At 41.7% G+C, this 18,302-nt stretch overlaps 1 protein-coding gene across 6 annotated transcripts in view; it reads left to right on the top strand.

Annotated features, from left to right (window-relative positions):
- PGM1 (phosphoglucomutase 1) overlaps positions 1-17,544 on the top strand; it is a 65,842-nt gene extending 48,298 nt beyond the window's left edge. For 2 of the 6 annotated variants that reach the window (XM_045369714.2, XM_065521224.1), the window contains exons 8-11: positions 5,818-5,953; positions 8,970-9,153; positions 11,620-11,754; positions 16,886-17,544. In XM_045369714.2, coding sequence (XP_045225649.2) covers positions 5,818-5,953; positions 8,970-9,153; positions 11,620-11,754; positions 16,886-16,975 — 545 coding nt within the window. In that variant the 3' untranslated portion in view covers positions 16,976-17,544. Of the gene's footprint in view, positions 1-5,817; positions 5,954-8,969; positions 9,154-11,619; positions 11,755-11,909; positions 12,090-16,885 lie in introns of those variants that run through there. The other 4 variants (XM_065521223.2, XM_065521218.2, XM_074004945.1 and 1 more) reach the window with 2 other exon arrangements.
- Positions 17,545-18,302: the final 758 nt, after the last annotated feature.

The following is an 18,302-nucleotide window of genomic DNA, read 5'->3' as shown; positions in this document are numbered from 1 at the left end:
TACATTTTGCATTGATTCATTCCTCAAATATTTATTGAACTTTGACTTTATCCTGGATACTGAGTTAGACTCTGGGTCACATGGTGAACAAGGCCTTCTCATAGAGGGCTCCGTGAATGACAAGTGTGCAAAGCAACAGAAGGTGAAGTACAGGGGTACTTCAGTAGCTTTATTCTCAGGGTGCCTAACTTGGTTCTGTGGTGTAGGAGATCAGATTTTGTTTCTGGTTTTTCTGCCCATTCTAACTTGCATAGCTACTGAGTACATTTCCCTGCAGGCAAAGCCCACAGGGGAAGATTGTAGCACCCCATGTCTGGGCATAGCCTAGACAGAATACCCCAGTAGAACTAGGCTTATATACACTAAATATAACTGACTCAATTAAACTGTTATCTGCCTGTCTCCCTCACCTGTATGTCTGTGCTCATCTGTGAGGGCAGGAGACACACCTTATGCATCTTGGTATCTTCTTATGTGCTTGGTACATGCTGGCACTGATTCACATTTGTTGAGTGTAAAGTGAAGTTTGTATTAGGACACAGTTTCTGCTTATCAGACACTTACTACCTTTTTCCAAAGGCACCTTATGGAAAGGAAACCAAGTTCCAGGGGGAGTAATGAGGCAGATCAGGCCTCATTGCTAAGTGGAAGGCCTGACATTTCCTGGGGACAGCCTCCTGGGAGCTGGAGTGGTATGGAAAAGGCTCTCTTTCCAAGTGAAGTCGTTTGTGCAGTGGAAGGCCAAGAGGACAGGACTGTAGACACAGCAGGTCAGCTGAACCTCCCAGTCAGTCAACTGGGTCCCGGCCATTCTTTGGGCACACTGTCTTAACAACTGACTTTGGGCCAACCCCTGTTGGGGAAGTACAACTCATAGTCTAGGGTGGGGCGTGATCACAGGGAATGGTATAAGCACAGAGGGCATGGGGAGTGCATCCGGGATAAGACTGAAGTTGAAAGTAATTGCAGAACATGTTAGCCAGGCTAGTAGGTGTATCTGGGATGGACTTTCTAGGCAGTGAGAACTGTATGTTCAAGGGGCTGGAGGAGAGAGAGAAACTGACAGAAAAAGAAAGAGACAGACAGACACTGGTACTTTCAGAGAACTCCATGCAGCTGTTTTTCAGCTGTCATGCCCCCATCCTCAGGCCTGTCACCTGGCAGGGGCTGGACAGCTCCTGAGATGCCCATAGTGGTAACCGTAACCCAATCCCTAAACTGTTAGCTCTTGGCTCCCTCAGGAATGGTTGACATTTTTCTTGGCTGAGACCCAGAATGTGCCCTGACTGAGTCGAATTTGTGCTTATCACAAGGTGCTGATTAGGCCGAAGTAAAGTGACAGGTGTTTGAAGATGCTGAAAGGGTAGAATTCCTGTCCTTCCTCTGCTGAGCAGAGCAAGGGTGAAGAGATCCAGTGCAAAACCCACCACTGTCTTTTGTGCCAGCTGGGACTAGCAGTCCTTGCCTACAGTGTTTTCCCTTTCTCACAGTTAAATGAGCTCGGCTTCGTTTTCTTTCTAAAAATTAAAACATAATGAAACAAGTAATTTATGTTCATTATGAAAAAATAAGGAAGGAGGGAAAAAACACTGTAATCCCAGTGCCCGGAGGAAAGAGCATATTAGGTTATATTCTTCCATTTTCTTCTCCAATATGTATAATCAAGGAGCATTATTTTTAAAAGCATAATAAAGTCAGTGGAAAATGTAATAATTTTCCATAAAAGCCTTTTATTTTTCCCTTTATTCAAGACAGTATCTAGTAGTTATATCACACCTCACAGTTTATAAAATATTTCTACTTGCTTTTTCATAGTAATTTCTCACAGTTACTAGAGAGAAGTTAGCATTATTTCTGTTTTGCAGTTGAAGAAACTGAGGCTTAGAAAATGTAAGTGATTAGTCCAAATTCAAGTAGCTTACAAGTAACAGAGCCTCAAATTCACGTTTTCTGATTCTTAAGTATCAAGCTTTATCTACTGAGCCACGACTGCAAAAAGAATAGCTTTAGAAACACGTATATGCACCATTGGTATTTTCCACTGGAAACTTGGCGTCATTCATCAGAACCCTGAAGAAAATGAAATTTGCTCCACCTTCCTGAGTATTAATAGAATTACCTGGAGTTTTTGATACATCCAAGGTGATTAGTGATGAACCAGAATATACAAAGAGGCTGAGGATTATACAATTGGAATCGGATATTTGTTTATGTTACCCAGGGCAGGTATTTTGTTTATAATATTAGGTGTATGATTTAGTTATCTCCAAGTAACCTGGCCAGAGTTGGGTAAGACTTTTATATTTTATTTTCATTTCCACACAAAAGAAAATATCAAATTCCTTACTTAGGTCAGGAAAAGCACAAAGGAACACTGCCTTCTATACTTTCAGTCTAGCCAAAAGAGAAAAAAGAAAAAAATTGAGGAAAAAAATAATAAAAGAAGGAAGAAAAAAACCCAGTGGAGCACAGACAAATAATTCCAAGCTGGTATACTGCTGTCATGAATTCCCAGTATATTGGGGAAGCTGCCAGAATCTTGCTTCTCAGGATGAACTGTTGCCAAAACGTATCATTTGCAAAAGCCGTAAGAGCCAGAGAGCTTTTTGCTCCTTAAAATAGCAGTAAAGGCAAATAAAAGTCTAAAGATAGTAAAATTAGGTAAACATTTTTAAAATATGTTCTATAAAGCACTAAAAATATTGCCTACTCTCTCTAGTTTTGCCAGCATCCAGGTTTTGAGGACAGTTAACTTCTAAAAGTAGTATCCCATTGAAGAGAAAAGTCTTTTGAAAGAAAAAGTCATATTTTTTAAGAACCAAAAATAGAAGGAGAAAGTGTTGGAATAAATTGATTGGTTGATTCATTCACACACTTTCATAATTATTTACCGTATTCCTTGTGCTATGCTAGTCACCAGACTTAATTACAAGGATAAATAAGAGGTGCCCCTAAGAAGCACACAGTTAGTGGGGAGAAAGGCCCACAAACAGATGGTTGAGACTCAAGGAGGCTGATGTCACCCCAGATGTTCTGTGCAGGTTGCTATAGGAGAAGAAAGAGAAGGGAGCTCATGACTGCCTAGGGAAGTTGGGAGCTAGTCTTAAAAAAGAGCGGACATTTGAGCTGGGTCTGAAAAGATGAAGAGAGGAAGGAAAAACATTTACCACGTGCCTCCTGCATACCCAGCATGGTGCTAGATACTCTGACAATTCCAAGAAGAATAAGACCCAGCGGGAAGTGCAGGAGGGCAGGCACATAAAGAATTCAACATAAAATAATGTTAAAACATGATTATAGAGCAGTTGTATACAGTTCTATTTAGAAATCAGAAAACAAGGCTCCATGTAGACTGCTTTCTTTCAGAGTAAGGAGTTTAAAGGCAAAAAAATGAGAGTTGTGTTCCATATCAGGCTCTTGGAAAAGGGTGTCCATGCATATAAGCACAACCAGATAAGCCCATTTTAAAATTTTGTTAAAGATTTTAGCAAGGACCTTAGCAGGAGACAAATGTATCAGTTTGTTTAACCAAACCTTAATGGTTAAAGAACAGTGTCTTAGAGTTGGAATTGCTGGATCCATGAGTAGGTCCATTTTAAGGCTTTGATACTTTTTTGCCAAATTGCTGTCCAGAAGGATTGTGCCAGTGTCCACTGCCACCAGCTCTATGGTGGAATCCTGTTTCCCGTTTATCCTCCTGGCACTGGCTGTTCAGATTTTTACACTTGTGGATTTTTATACCTTTTGTCAAGCAAGTAGCAGTTTCTCATTGTGGTTTTAACTTTAATTTTTCTTCTTAAAAGTAACACCAGCTTTTTGTTATGCTAATTGGTTGGGGGGGTGTGTGTGTGTATGATTGCTGTTTGGCAAATCGCCTATTTATATCCTTGACCTGTTTTTCTATTGAAATTATTTTTTCTTATTCATACATAAGAATTTTTTCTATATTGAATGTATTAAACATCTGTCTTAAAATATATCGAATGTGGCCAGGCACAGTGGCTCACACCTGTAATCCTAGCACTTTGGGAGGCCGAGGCGGATGGATCACCTGAGGTCAGGAGTTCAAGACCAGCCTGGCCAACATGGCGAAACCCTGTCTCTACTAAAAATACAAAACTTAGCCGAGTGTGGTGGTGGGCACCTATAATCCCAGCTATTCGGGAGACTGAGGCAGGAGAATCGCTTGAGCCCAGGGGGTGGAGGTTGCAGTGAGCCGAGATCATGCCACTTCACTCCAGCCTGGGCGAAAGAGCGAAACTCCATCTCAAAAGATGAAAGTATATATATATAGTATTGAACATCTACCTTAAGTGCTATCCACTTTTAAACAACCATATCTCTTTAATTTTTTAAAATTTGTCAATGGGCTTTTAATTTTGTCCATAGTAGTTTTACAGTATAGAAATGCTAATTTTTAAGTGGATAAATACATCAATGTTTTCTTTTATGAATACTGAATTTACATTATTTATCACCCCTAAGATTTACATATAAATATATAAAAATACATGTATATTAATATAATATATACTAGTATTTAAAAGCTTTCAAGTTTCACATTCAAATTTTTAGTTCAACTGGAATTATTTTTGTTATGGTGTTTTATAGGGAAGAAAACAATTTTTTTTTTTTTTTTTTTGAGACGGAGTCTCGCTCTGTCGCCCAGGCTGGAGTGCAGCGCCGCGATCTCGGTTCACTGCAAGCTCCGCCTCCCGGGTTCACGGCATTCTCCTGCCTCAGCCTCCCGAGTAGCTGGGACTACAGGCGCCCGCCACTGCACCCGGCTAATTTTGTTTTGTATTTTTTAGTAGAGACGGGGTTTCACAGTTTTAGCCAGGATGGCCTCAATCTCCTGACCTCGTGATCCGCCTGCCTCGCCCTCCCAAAGTCCTGGGATTACAGGCGTGAGCCACTGCGCCCGGCCAAGAAAACAATTTTTTAAAGCTATTTATCCAGTTATCCAAACGCCATTTAAAAATTAATCCACTGTTTTCCCACAGCCTCCAAGTGAGACCTTTGTCATATACTCAAGCCTCATATGTGCTTGGATCTCTTTCCAGATGCGCTCTTTTGTTCTGTTAAGCTACCAGACTATTTGAATTATTGAAATTTTATAATAGTCATGTTCTTTTGCTGTTTGTTCATTTAAGATCTACTGTGTTTTTCCTTCATATTAATACTTTATAACTGATATATCAAATTCTACCTAATTATCTCACTGACATTTTTATTGACATTTGCCTTAAATTTCTAAATCACTTTGGGAAGCATCAATTTCTTTTCAGTATCATGTTGCCTACTTAATATGTGACTCCTCCTGTGTACCCAAGTCCTCAGTCAGGCTGTGTGATTCCGTTAGTGGGGTCTGCACACCTACTGTTGAGTCCTGTATTAGTCTGTTCTCACACTGCTCTAAAGAACTACCTGAGACTGGGTAATTTATGAAGAAAAGAGGTTTAATTGACTCACAGTTCTGCAGGCTGTACAGGAACCATGGCTGGGAGGCCTCAGGAAATGTATAATCATGGCAGAACAGTGAAGAGGCAGCTGGCACCTTCTTCACATGGCTGCAGGAGAGAGAGAGTGAAGGGGGAAGTGCTATACACTTTTAAACAATCAGATCTCATGAGAATTCACTTACTATCATGAGAACAGCAAGAGGGAGCTTTGTCCCCCATGATCCAATCACTTCCCACCAAGTCCCTCCCTCAACATGAGATACGGGTGGGGATGCAGAGCCAAACCATATCAATTACCTTCTCAGGTACTGGGAGAAAGCACGTTTCTCACAGCAGCTTGCTCTCCCCTTGCCAGGTTCTGACCACATCCGTGAGAAAGATGGACTGTGGGCTGTCCTTGCCTGGCTTTCCATCCTAGCCACCCGCAAGCAGAGTGTGGAGGACATTCTCAAAGATCATTGGCAAAAGTATGGCCGGAATTTCTTCACCAGGTGAGCCACAGCCCAGCTAGGGTACAAGGTAAAGTGGGGAAGTGGGCAGAGAGAATTCTCATGCATCCACAGCCTCTCCTGTCTTAAGTGATAGTAAAACCTAATTCATCCAGCCTCTCCCAATTGGAGACTTTAAAAATAATTTGGTCAGGGATGAAATGAAGTCAATTTTTATGTCAGCCATAAAGAGTGAGGCTTTAAAAATGTAGCTAACATAATCAAAAGAATAAATGCTTTATAAGCATTTTAAATGTGCCCATTGGGTGGACATGATCATAACATTGGATTTGGATTCAGAGAAATGGATTAGAATTTTATTTCTTCCCCTTACTAGACTGGGGAGCCATTTAGCTTTTCTCTGAACTCAGTTTTGTCATCTGTAGAAATGGGAATAACAGTCCAGCTGTTGAAAGAATTAAATGAATAATGAGTCTGAAAATGTTTTGTAAACTCTGGGGTACTGGAAGCCTAGAAACTTTTTTTCATAAATTATAGAAACAGTTATGCTTAGTCCACATCAACTTTTCTGCCTTGTGAAATAGGTCCCCAGGGGCTATATGCTTGTCAATATTTCTTTCATTTATTCAACAGATATTGACTGTATACCCGATTTCCATCGGGTACATGGAATTCAGCAGTGAACAAAATACTTAGAATACTTAGTAATTATTCTTTATCATGCATACTTCTATTTTTAAAAAGCATTCAAAAATTTGTTGACAGTAGTACTTTTCACTAATTCCAATTTGCCTTTCCCCCAGTTAGTGTAAAACTCTAAGAATTTTTCTGAACCTCAGTATTCCAATTATAGAAAGAAAATATGATAAAAAGGATATTAGATGAATTGTTTATGTATAAGAAATGAATAGGTATAATTTCTCTGGACCTCAGTTGCCTGTTCTACAAAATGGGTGAGTTAGACTAGACAATTTAAAAAATATATCCCAGATTTTATAGTCCATGATCTCTGGATAGCCAAGAAAGAATTCAACTAAGTAAATTAAGCTCCTTAATCAGAATTCTTTTATTAACTTTGGACGAGTCCATTGATCTCTTTCTGTCTCACGTTATTCTTTTGTGGAAGGAATAAGTAATAACTATCTGACACCACACAGTAGCCCTGGGAACCAAGGCAAAAAAACCTCTAAATAACAGACGGAAAAACCTGGTCATTCAGAACAGCAGTTATGAACTCTCTAGAATCTAAAGTATCATAAAAACAGGGCCATGTCTGTTTTTGTGCCGTAAGCACACAACTTATAGTAGAGACTGCATAAATATGTTTTGAATAGATAAATGAATGAGTTAACAGGTGAACAATAGCCAGAGTAGAATAAGGTTAGGAGGGGTTGTTCAGAGAAAGGGTCACACCCTTGAATTAGTCACAAACCTCCATATAAAAATGATTTTAACATATTTTTATTAATTATCAAATTAACTGCTAACCAAGGATTACAAATCAAGTCTTTAGTACCTGCATTTATGATTAGTTAAAACTCCATTATACTTTCCACTTACTGAACAAAAGTGCTAGGCACTTTTGCATGCATTGTCTCACTTTAGCCTCAAAACAGTTATTGATAAGGTAGCTGAGATTCTGAGAGATAGGGCAACTGGCCCTGTAGTCACACAATTAATAGCCAATAGAGGCTGAATTCGTAGCTCATCGGTCTGATTGCAAAACCCAGACTCTTTCTATTCCACCCCTCTGTGCCTAGGGTTTAGAAAACATTTCTCTGGAACACCCAGAGGTCAAAAATGTAAAGCACAAACACCTGGTTGTAATTTCTTGTTGTTTATCATGTTAACTGGGGGAAAGAGCTGACTTTAAGATTAAGGGGACTGTTTGGCCTTTGATTCATAGAATCCTGGAGCCAGAATAGGCTGGCCTTAATTCCCCGGCATTTCTCATGTCTCAGAGGTGTCATCTTGCATATATCGTATCTATTTCACGATTACAAATAAACATAGACTCTGCTATCTTGAGCTTCTAAAAAATAACTCTCTCAAGAGGGTATATGCCACTAGGTCAAGAAAAGCCACCTGTACAAGTCTTTAACATCATAAGAAAGAAGTCAAAAAGAATTCTTGAAGGAAAACTCATCTTCATAGAATTTCATTTGTGATGCACGTTTTTCCTTGGCCCTTTTTCATCCACACTGGGCCTTCTCTGTCAGGGTGAACCTAAAGGACCTTGGACCAAAATCCACTCCCACTGAAAGGAAGGAGGCAGAACTTAAAATAAAACAAAACTAAAAAAAAAAAAAAAAACATTGAGAGAGCATCAGGATAAACAGCTGATGCATTTGGGGCTTGATACCTAGGTGATAGGTGCAGCAAACCACCATGGCACATGTTTACCTATATAACAAGCCTGCACGTTCTGCACATGTATCTTAATAAAATTAAATTTAAAAAATAAAAGAGGCATTTTAGGTATAAAGAGTCAGTGTTTGGCATCTTCATCTGGTCAGTGAAAACTTGGCCCTGCTTTGGGAAACTCTTGTAGAGCTGGAACTCTCCTTAGTAAAAATCTCAGCAGCCTAAGGCGGGTCTCAGGCTGGGAGCAGGCCCTGCATTCACCCTAGAGAAGCCCAGGGAGCTTGGAGAAGTGCCTGAGTCACTTGCTCCTTTCAAGAGAGCTCTCCAGAGATAACATTGCTTTTCATTTTACGTCCTCAGGATGTGGTGATTAAACGTTAGATAGCATCTTTCAAAAGCCTTTGAAACCTCTTAGAGCTTTATTCTGTAGAAATGCCAAGATGGGTGTTTTCTGCTTATTCAGAAGCTCGTAACCCTTCCCTGAAATCCTCCAAACCCTTCCTTTCATCCCTGGCCTGTTCCATCCCCAGTGACTGACAGGCCTGTATTTTTTTTTTTTTTTTTTTTGCCAGCTTCTTCTGAAGTTAGATAGTTTTGGGGGAGGGCCAAACAAATGGTGAAGAAAGTGCTGACTGATAGGCCTTGGTGTGATCTGCAGTCAGCCCGTGGGTCTCAACTTCGTGACTTCTTCCAGGTATGATTACGAGGAGGTGGAAGCTGAGGGTGCAAACAAAATGATGAAGGACTTGGAGGCCCTGATGTTTGATCGCTCCTTTGTGGGGAAGCAGTTCTCAGCAAATGACAAAGTTTACACCGTGGAGAAGGCCGATAACTTTGAATACAGCGACCCCGTGGATGGAAGCATTTCAAGAAATCAGGTAGAAACAGACCTGTGTGTAAGTGGGGGAGAGACCTCAGAGCTTCATCTCTGACGTCTCAAGGCAAAAATGAAAAAGTTCCTGTTGGCCATTTTTCTTTTGCTGCCGTGTTTTTCTAGGGTGGCTGTTCTTACCTGGTTTTCTACTATCCCACGTGACTCTCACATGCACTCGTTGGGACAGTGGTTTATGCCCTGGTTCTATGCACTGTCCGGTACCCTCATTCTGGGATCCTTAACCTGAACTCCAGAGGGATTTTTGCCAGATATATGTAAGATGATGTGTCCATTGTACATGCAAAAAGGAGCCCCAGAATCTAAGAAAGAGGGAGAACTGTGGGAACTTAGATATCACCTCCTCTCTTTTCTGTCAGCAGGTTATAGCAGAGTGACAGCATGTAAGTGGCATTATCCTTATATGTTTCTCTCATATGTTCTAATTTCTAAAGAAGAGAAAAATAGATGAGGCATTCCCAGACTTAGAAACGTTGCATCATCATTCGCAGCACATGACTGGCACCCCACCTGACACAGCAGTACCTGGCAAGATGCCACAGTTTAGGACCCGGAGCATCTCTAGATGTGGACAGGATTGTTAGTGCTTCCCTTACTGCATACCGGGTACCCTAGGCTGCAGGCTGGGTCAGGCTTTCTCCCAGCTTCTCACGCCCAGGGTTCTCTCACCTCTGCTTCTGTTGGCTGTTTTTGTCACAGAGTAGACTCATCTCTCATAATTCATAATAGAATAAAGAGGGGGATGAAAATTCTATTACAACTTCCCAGTTTACTTTTTTCCTATAGACCCAGATTTTTGGCCTGGTCCTTGTCAAGGCATCGCATCGGGTTCAGAAGGGCTGGGCTGTGGGATTTACTGGAAGCTTCCCTCTGGGGAGTAGGCAGTGAATGGATGGATGGGCCACAGCGACCCTCAGTGCCTAGAGTCTCCCCTCCTCAACTTTTAGCACAAGTGGTTTCTCATCCTTGTGCTTGTTTGCCATCTTTGAGAACTTTGGGTCCAGTTTGGATGATTGTAAATTATGCCTGAGGTAATTAGAAGAGAGACCTGTGGTTGAGGAAGAAAGGGATGTAGAAAAGGAGAGAGTGGAGCTGAGGGATGGCAGAGTGGGACAGACGTTTGTGTAATTAAACCCTCAGAGACAGAAGGGAAATCCAGGAAAAGGAAATGCCAGCCCTGCAGTGCCTCTGGCATCTGCCCGGAGGGAGGAGAAGTGCAAAGGCGTGTATGGGCGGCAGTGGCCTAAGCTCGAGGGCTGCTCTCTGTGCTGTAAAGAAAGCAGCTGCCACACTTTCTGTCGGCAGAAAACCCAAGCATTTCGATGTGAGACCAGATAGAAGGGAAAAATATGATCCAACATATGTAGATAGAACCTCTGCAATTTAGTGAAAAGAATTTTAGAGTCTTCAAGTTGAAGCTGTGGGGAAAGGAGACCAACCTTGGTGTGTTTCTACAAAGCAAGAAATGGTTACTGAAAATGGACCGTATGCTTCCCGTGGTGACTAACTGCAGCATGCCCTCTGTGTATTTCTTCTGCTGTCTTCACTAATCAGAGCTAATGAATAGCACCATTATACACCAGATGGGGATTGGTGACGAACAGCAGGTGAGGAGCAGTGTCTTTCTGGTCAGTCTTTGGCGTTATGCAAGGTTCTCCTTTTTACGGAGGATGGGTAGACTCATAAAGACTGAAGAGTCCTCAGGCAACTGTCTGGCCCAGCCTTCTTTCCTCAGGCTGGGAAATATCTGCCCCAGAGATCCCACAGTTTTTTTCCCAAGTGAGAAGATAATTGATGTCCAGAGATACTGCTGGGGAGAAAAAAGGAGGGCAGCAGAGAGAAGGATGGGCTTGGCACTGCACACGGACCTCGCTTTGAGTCATCAGGGATCAGCAGGAGATTGGCCACTGGCCCCTGCTTGGTAGGTTGGGAATAGCCAGTCTCTGCCATTTGGGACCTCTGGCTTCCTGTTCTCTTTTGAGGACTTTTGCTGGTGGTTTGTAAGAGTCCTTCCCCTCATCTGCCAGAGACCTCTTCTGCTCTGGTTTCAGCTCCTTTGGTCCGTGTTTCCCTCTTGATCTGGGGGTTTTATTTTCTGCATCTAGCAGCTTTATGTGCTTCATTATTAAGCTTCAAACTGGAATGGTTAGTCCATAAATCACCGGGAAGTGGGGAGAGGAGGGAAGCCCTCACCTCACCCAGCATCACTGAGGTCAGGTCTCCCCTGACCCTGGAAATGCTTCTCCCCCCATAGCTAAGCCCCCATCAGCTGGATGCAGAGAGGGTGACGGAAGGCAGGCTTACGAGATGCAGCTAGTGCCATTTATCAAGGATTTAACTCTCCAATTGATCATGTATGGATGAAATTACGTCACCAAATAGACCCCTCATAATTTGCCAGCCTTCAATCTCCCAGCATATGGGGAAAAAAATCTCTGCTTATATTTTCCAGGGCTTACGGCTCATTTTCACAGATGGTTCTCGAATCATCTTCCGACTGAGCGGCACTGGGAGTGCAGGGGCCACCATTCGGCTGTACATTGATAGCTATGAGAAGGATGTTGCTAAGATTAACCAGGACCCTCAGGTAATGCCCAGTCCTGTACCCTGGTTAGTTCATTCTGTTCAAGGGAATGATGGTTTGAGCCTGTGTTTCAATGCCTACTTCTCAAATGACTCAACAAGGTACCAGCTGTGCTCACTTACCTCCATGTTTCTTTCTCCATGTCCGCAACATTACAGATAATAATTTATAATAATAAAAACAGGGAGGCTGAGGTGGGAGGATCACCTGAGCCCAGGAGGTCAAGCCTGCAGTCAGCTGAGATCACACCACTGCACTCCAGCCTGAGCAAGACGGAGACTTTGAATCAAAAAAATAAATAAATAAATAAATAATAAAAATAAACAATTTTCTGAGCATTTATGGTTTGCCAAGCTCTGTTGTAAGCCCATTATGAAAATATACTCATTTAATTCTCAAATAACTTAGACTGTTTTTCTCCCTGCTACAGATAAGGAAACTGAGGCACAGAAAAGTTAAGCAACAGTTCATAGGTTTACATGCCTAGAAGGATAACTAGTCTCTCTCTCTTTTTTTTTTTTTTTTTTTTTTTTTTGAGACAGAGTCTCACTCTGTTTCCCAGGCTGGAGTACAGTGGCACAGTCTCAGCTCACTGCAACTTCCACCTTCTGGGCTCAAGCAATCCTCCCACCTCAGCCACCTGAGTAGCTAGGATTACAGGCACGTGCCACCATGCTCTGCCCATTTTTTTTTTTTTTTTTTTTTTTTTTTTGTAGATGGAGGTCTTAGTACATTGCCTAGGCTGGTCTTGAATTCCTAGCCTCAAGTAATCCTCCTACCTCAGCCTCCCAAAGTGCTGGGATTATATGTGTGAGCCACTGCACCCAACCCGGGATATCTGATCTTTAAGTCAGCCCTCATCTGGTGTTCTGCTCTGTCACCAGCCTTTTGTTGCTTTGTTTGGTCTGATCACCTGCTTGGGCAGAACACACACTAGTTCTTAGATTTGGTGAGGGACAGGGAGAGGCATAGTTTCATGTGTCTTCACAGAACAGTCTGCAGACCTGCAGCCTGGTGAGCTGGGTTCCTCAGCCATTCCCCAAAAAGTCTTCAGAAGTATATCAGAGTAAGGAGGGACTCTGGGAGCAAAGGGTGGGACAGTGAACTTGAAGGACAACCCCCAAAAATGGAGGAGCCAAGGGGAAGCAGTAAAGTGCAGGAGACAGTTTAAGTGTTTTTCACAACCCTCATCTCAACCAGAGCTCCATAGCTAGAAAAAAGTTGGGGAAGTGTTGTGGTACATTAGCCCCTTCTCAGTGATTCACAGCATACAATGCACCATAAAGGCTCCAAGAATTCGGACATGGTGGCCTACACCTGTGGTCCCAGCTACTCAGGAAACTGAGGCAGGAGGATCACTTGAGCATAGGAATTCTGGGCTATAGTGTGCTATGCCTGTAGGGTGTCCACACTAAGTTTGGCATCAATATGGTGGCCTCCCGGGAGAGAGGAACCACCAGGTTACATAAGGAGGGGCTAACAGGCCCAAGTTGGAAACAGAGCAGGTCAAAACTCCCATGCTGATGAGTAGTGGGATCGCACCTGTGAATAGCCACTGCACTTCAGCCTGGTGACATAGCAAGACCCCATCTCTAAAAAAAGAAAAGGAAAGAAAAAAAGAGGGTGCCAAGAAGACTTGCAGTAAAGGTAACTGTTTAAATAGCATTTACTGAAGGACATTTCTCCAAAGAAAATATACAAATGGCCAACAGGTGGTCCACATCACTAATCATCAGGAAAATGAAAATCAAAACCACAGTGAGCTGTCACCTCACACCTGTTAGGATGGCCATTCTCAAGAAGAGAAAAGATAACAAGCGTTGGCAAGGATGTGGAGAAAAGGGAACCCTCAGACACTATTGGCGGGAATGTAAGTTGGTAGAGCTATTTTGGAATAACCAAAAGTATGGAGGTTCCTCAAAAAGTTAAAAATTTTTTGGTGCTACTAATATATGATCCAGTATCCCTCTTCTGGATATATTTTCAAAGGAACTGAAATAAATATGTCAAAGAGATATCTGTTCTCTCTTGTTCATTCAGTATTATTCACAATAGTCAAGATAGAGAACCAACCTAAGTGCACATCTACAGATGGATGAAGAAATTGTGAGAGATATATGTGTGTGTGTGTGTGTGTGTGTGTGTGTGTATACTACAGTGGAAAACTATTCTGCCTTAAAACAACAAAAACCAAAATCTTGCCATCTTGCCATTTGCAATAACATGGATGAACCTGGAGGACATTACGCTAAGTGAAATAAGCCAGACACAGGAAGGCAAATACTGCATGGTTTCACTAGTATATGGGATCTAAAAAAAGTGAAACTCATAGAAACAGAGTAGAAAGGGGCTTACTAGGGGCTACTGGATGGGAAAAATGGAGAGATGTTGGTCCAAAGGGTACAAAATTTCAGTTTTGTAGTACGAAGCAGTTCTAGAGATGGAATGTACAACATGATGGCTATAATGAATAACACTTGAAAGGTACTAGGAGCGTAGATCTTAATTGTTCTCACTAGCACCACCACAACAAAAAAGGTAAGTAGGTGACAAGATTGATATGTTAGTTGACTTGACTCTAGTAATCAGTTCACTATGTGTTTGTATATCAAGACATCATATTATATACCTTAAACATAAACAATTTTTATTAAAAAATTAAAAGTAAAATAAAATAAATAGCATTTGCCATGCTTATTTTTCCACAAAGCCTTTTTTCTTCTAACACCTAATTAAAATCCTGTGAAACTCATTTGGAAACCCCTGGCAAAGTGGTTTTGGGCAAAGATTTTGGGGTTAGAGAGCTCTTGTTTTAAATTCTATTCCTGCCACTTAATAACTGTGTGTCCCTGGGTAAGTTGTTACAATGTTATGAGTCTTGGTTTTCTTGTCTGTCAAATGGCAAAGTAATACCTACTTCATCCAGTTGTTACTGGGATTTAAGGAGATAATAAATGCAAAATGTTTAAACACTGTGGTTGGCATATACCATTAATTTTTCAGAATAAGCAGCTCTCATAGTTATTTTAGTCTAATTTTAAGCATAACATAAAATTTGCTATTATAGCCACTTTTAAGTATACAGTTTAGTAATGTTGTACATATTCATATTGTTGTCCAACGTATCTCTAAAACTTTTTTTCCCCAAAACTAAAACTCTACACCCATTGAACAGCGCCTCCCCACTTCTCCCTTTTCTCAATCCCTGGTACCACCTTTCTCCTTCCTGTGTCTGAATTTGACCACTGTAGGTACCTCACATAAGTAGTATAGTTGCTTTTATTACATAAAGCAGGAGATGAGAGATTGCTTCACTTTTACATTTTTTCCAGTGGGCAGGCCCCAGTTTCAGTCATCACCAGTACCCTGTTGTGTTGTAGGCATCCCTAAAACTTCATCCAAAGGCAATGGGGTCTGCATTATAGAGACTTAATAGCACAAGAGAAAAGGAAAAAGGAAATTGTGTTTACTTGTCTTTTGATCATCAAGATAAATGCTTGGCACATGGTAGATTCAAAGAATGAAAGAAATTTGTTTCCTCTGAACCACAGTCCTCGGGAGGTGGGATGGCAGTGAATGGTGTGAGGATCCCACAATGCCCAGGTGTATCACCATCTAGCCGGGGAGCTGCCTTCCCTTATTCTGCAGCTGCTAGGCCATCAACACTTTGTGGGGACTGCCCAAGCCCTAAGGGGAATTGCATGTGGCAGTTTCAGCAGGTGGAGCTGATTCTCCTCATCCAGGTATAATGAATTGGTGGAGATTTAGACAAGAAAAAGTAGCAGTCAGCAGTAGAAAATGTACTACTCCTAGCTCTGCTATTGAGTCATTTAGTCAAATTACTTCATCTCTTTGGGTATCAATTTTCTCATCTGTAAAATGGGCAGTTCAACTAGATTATTAGTTGTTTTTTTTTTTTAATATTGAAAGCATTTATTTAAGCAACACAATTCTTTTTTTTTTTTTTTTTCTTTAAGCAAGAAGTAGATGTGGGGAGGGGTTGTTGCATTTTTAAAGATTCCCGTATTAGGCTGGGCACAGTGGCTCACGCCTGTAATCCCAGCATTTTGGGAGGCAGCAGATCACCTGAGGTCGCGAGTTCAAGACCAGCCTGACCAACATGGAGAAACCCCGTCTCTACTAAAAATACAAAATTAGCCAGGCATGGTGGTTCATGCCTGTAATCCCAGTTACTAGAGAGGCTGAGGCAAGAGAATCTCTTGAACCTGGAAGGCGGAGATCGCGGTGAGCCAAGATTGCGCCATTGCACTCCAGCCTGAACAAGAGTGAAACTCTGTCTCAAAAAAAAAAAAAAAAAGATTCCTGTGTTAGTCTGTTTTCACACTGCTGATAAAGATATACCCGAGACTGGGCAATTTACAAAAGAAAGAGGTTTAATTGGACTTATAGTTCACGTGGCTGGGGAAGCCTCACAATCATGGTGGAAGGCAAGAAGGAGCAAGTCATGTCTTGCATGAATGGCAGCAGGCAAAAGAGAGAAATTGTGCAGGGAAACTCCTGTTTTTAAAACCATTAGATTTCATGAGACCCTTTCACTATCATGAGAACAGCACAGAGAAGACCCACCCCCATGATTCAATCATCTCCCACTGGGTCTCTCCCACAACACTTGGGAATTATGGGAGCTACAAGATGAGATTTGAGTGGGGACACAGAGCCAAACCATAGCAACCCCATTGGGTACAGTGTGGGAAAGAAAGTGGAAGATATACAAGTGGATGTGGAGGCACTCAGTGCTCCAGGTAAGAGAGAGGATATTGACTTGGCAAGAGTTACAGCCGGAGAGTGGAGAGAAAAGGGGGCCGTGGAGAGAGATTTAGCGGAGAAAAGTCACTTAGGCCTGCTCATGGACTGAGCATGGGGAAAATGCAGAGGAAGATGTCAGGAGCAACTCCTACTTGTTCACTTTACATGAAAGACAGTAGTGTTGATCCACTGAAATAGAAACTGCTGGAACTAGGTATTGGGGGATATAACATGTGTTTGTTTTTGGACTTCTGGAGTTTGAGGAGCCTTGGAGACCTGGAAGTGGGCAGTCAGACATATGCTTTTGGAGCTAAGCATCTGTGTTTAGAGGAAGTGATGGAAAAGCTTCTCTCTATGTCTTCCTCAGGTCATGTTGGCCCCCCTTATTTCCATTGCTCTCAAAGTGTCCCAGCTGCAGGAGAGGACGGGACGCAGTGCACCCACCGTCATCACCTAAGAAGACAGGCCAGATGTGGTACGTCCCTCCACCCCCGGACCCATCCAAGTCATCTGATTGAAGAGCATGACAGAAACAAAATGTATTCACCAAGCTTTTTAGGATTTGACTTTTCCACTAACCAGTTGACGAGCAGTGCATTTGCAAGGCACTGCCAAAGAAGATGCCCTTGGGAGCTATGAGGGAAAGAGGACCTGCTGGCTTAGATCAATCTCAATTCCTTTTCATGCCCTTCTGCATTGCTGCTGTGTGGGTATTTGTCTCCTTAGCATCAGGTACAGTTTACACTACAATGTAAGGTGCAGATGGAGCATCAGCAGCGAGCAAGGCCATTCTTCATCCTTAGGATGTGGCAATGAAATGACGGTACAAATTCCTTTCTCTTTCGTGAATCTTTCCCCCCATTTCCTGTTTACATGTAACCCAACAAAATGCAATTTCTGGTGCCTTCTGTCCAATCAGTTTTTTCTTCTGAGTGAGACGTACTTGGCTACAGATTTCTGCCTTGTTTTGCGACATTGTCCCATTCGCACAGATATTTTGGGATAATAAAGGAAAATAAGCTACAATTGCTTGTCGTCTTTTTTTCTTAACTGCAAAGTACTTTTTTGATTTTAGGAAGAAAAACGATTTTTTTTTTTTAGAAGGAGGGGAGTATTGTATTTTGTTTTCATGTCCTAGCCAGAAAATGAAACGGTCTCTGGGCTAGGTTGCAAATCCTTAGACTCAAGAATTGTAATTTTTTTTATTGTCCTGAATATTCTAAAAAGTAACATAAATTTTAAGAGAATTGTAATTTAAAATCTTAGCAGGGTCACCTGAGCTCTGGATTCTTCCAAGGTAGACAAATCAAGCTTGACATGGTTAACTTGGAACAAGGGAAAGGAAGAGTGATTTTCCTCTTCCTAGTGCTTCAGTAGCAAAGCACTGGTACGTGCTCTGCAGTACTGAGATGCCTTGATGCTTATTGAAGGGAGGCAGAACCCTCAGAATCTGAGAGCAGAGTTACTGGCATGTGGCCAAAAATCTGAGCCCACTGGCATCTTATTCAGCTCAGAACACTTATATTCCATCCACAAATATATTATAGTTAAAAGCATAGACTTGAGAGCCAACAGACCCAAGTTTGAATCCCACTTGAGACCTTGAGTGACTTTTGAATATCATTATCCTTAAAGTGGGGAAGAAGATAGTTCTACCTTTATGAATTGTTGAGTACCTTAAGTGAGTACATCTGTGTAAAGCAGTGAGCACAGTATCTAGTGCATGGTATGTTGTTAAATAAGTGAAAACTAGGATTATGTTTATGATCCCATTTTTAGATTTT

This window comes from Macaca fascicularis, chromosome 1 (genome assembly GCF_037993035.2).
Source record: "Macaca fascicularis isolate 582-1 chromosome 1, T2T-MFA8v1.1".
Taxonomy (NCBI): Eukaryota; Metazoa; Chordata; class Mammalia; order Primates; family Cercopithecidae; genus Macaca; species Macaca fascicularis.
This window is presented reverse-complemented; position numbering and strand designations above follow the sequence as displayed.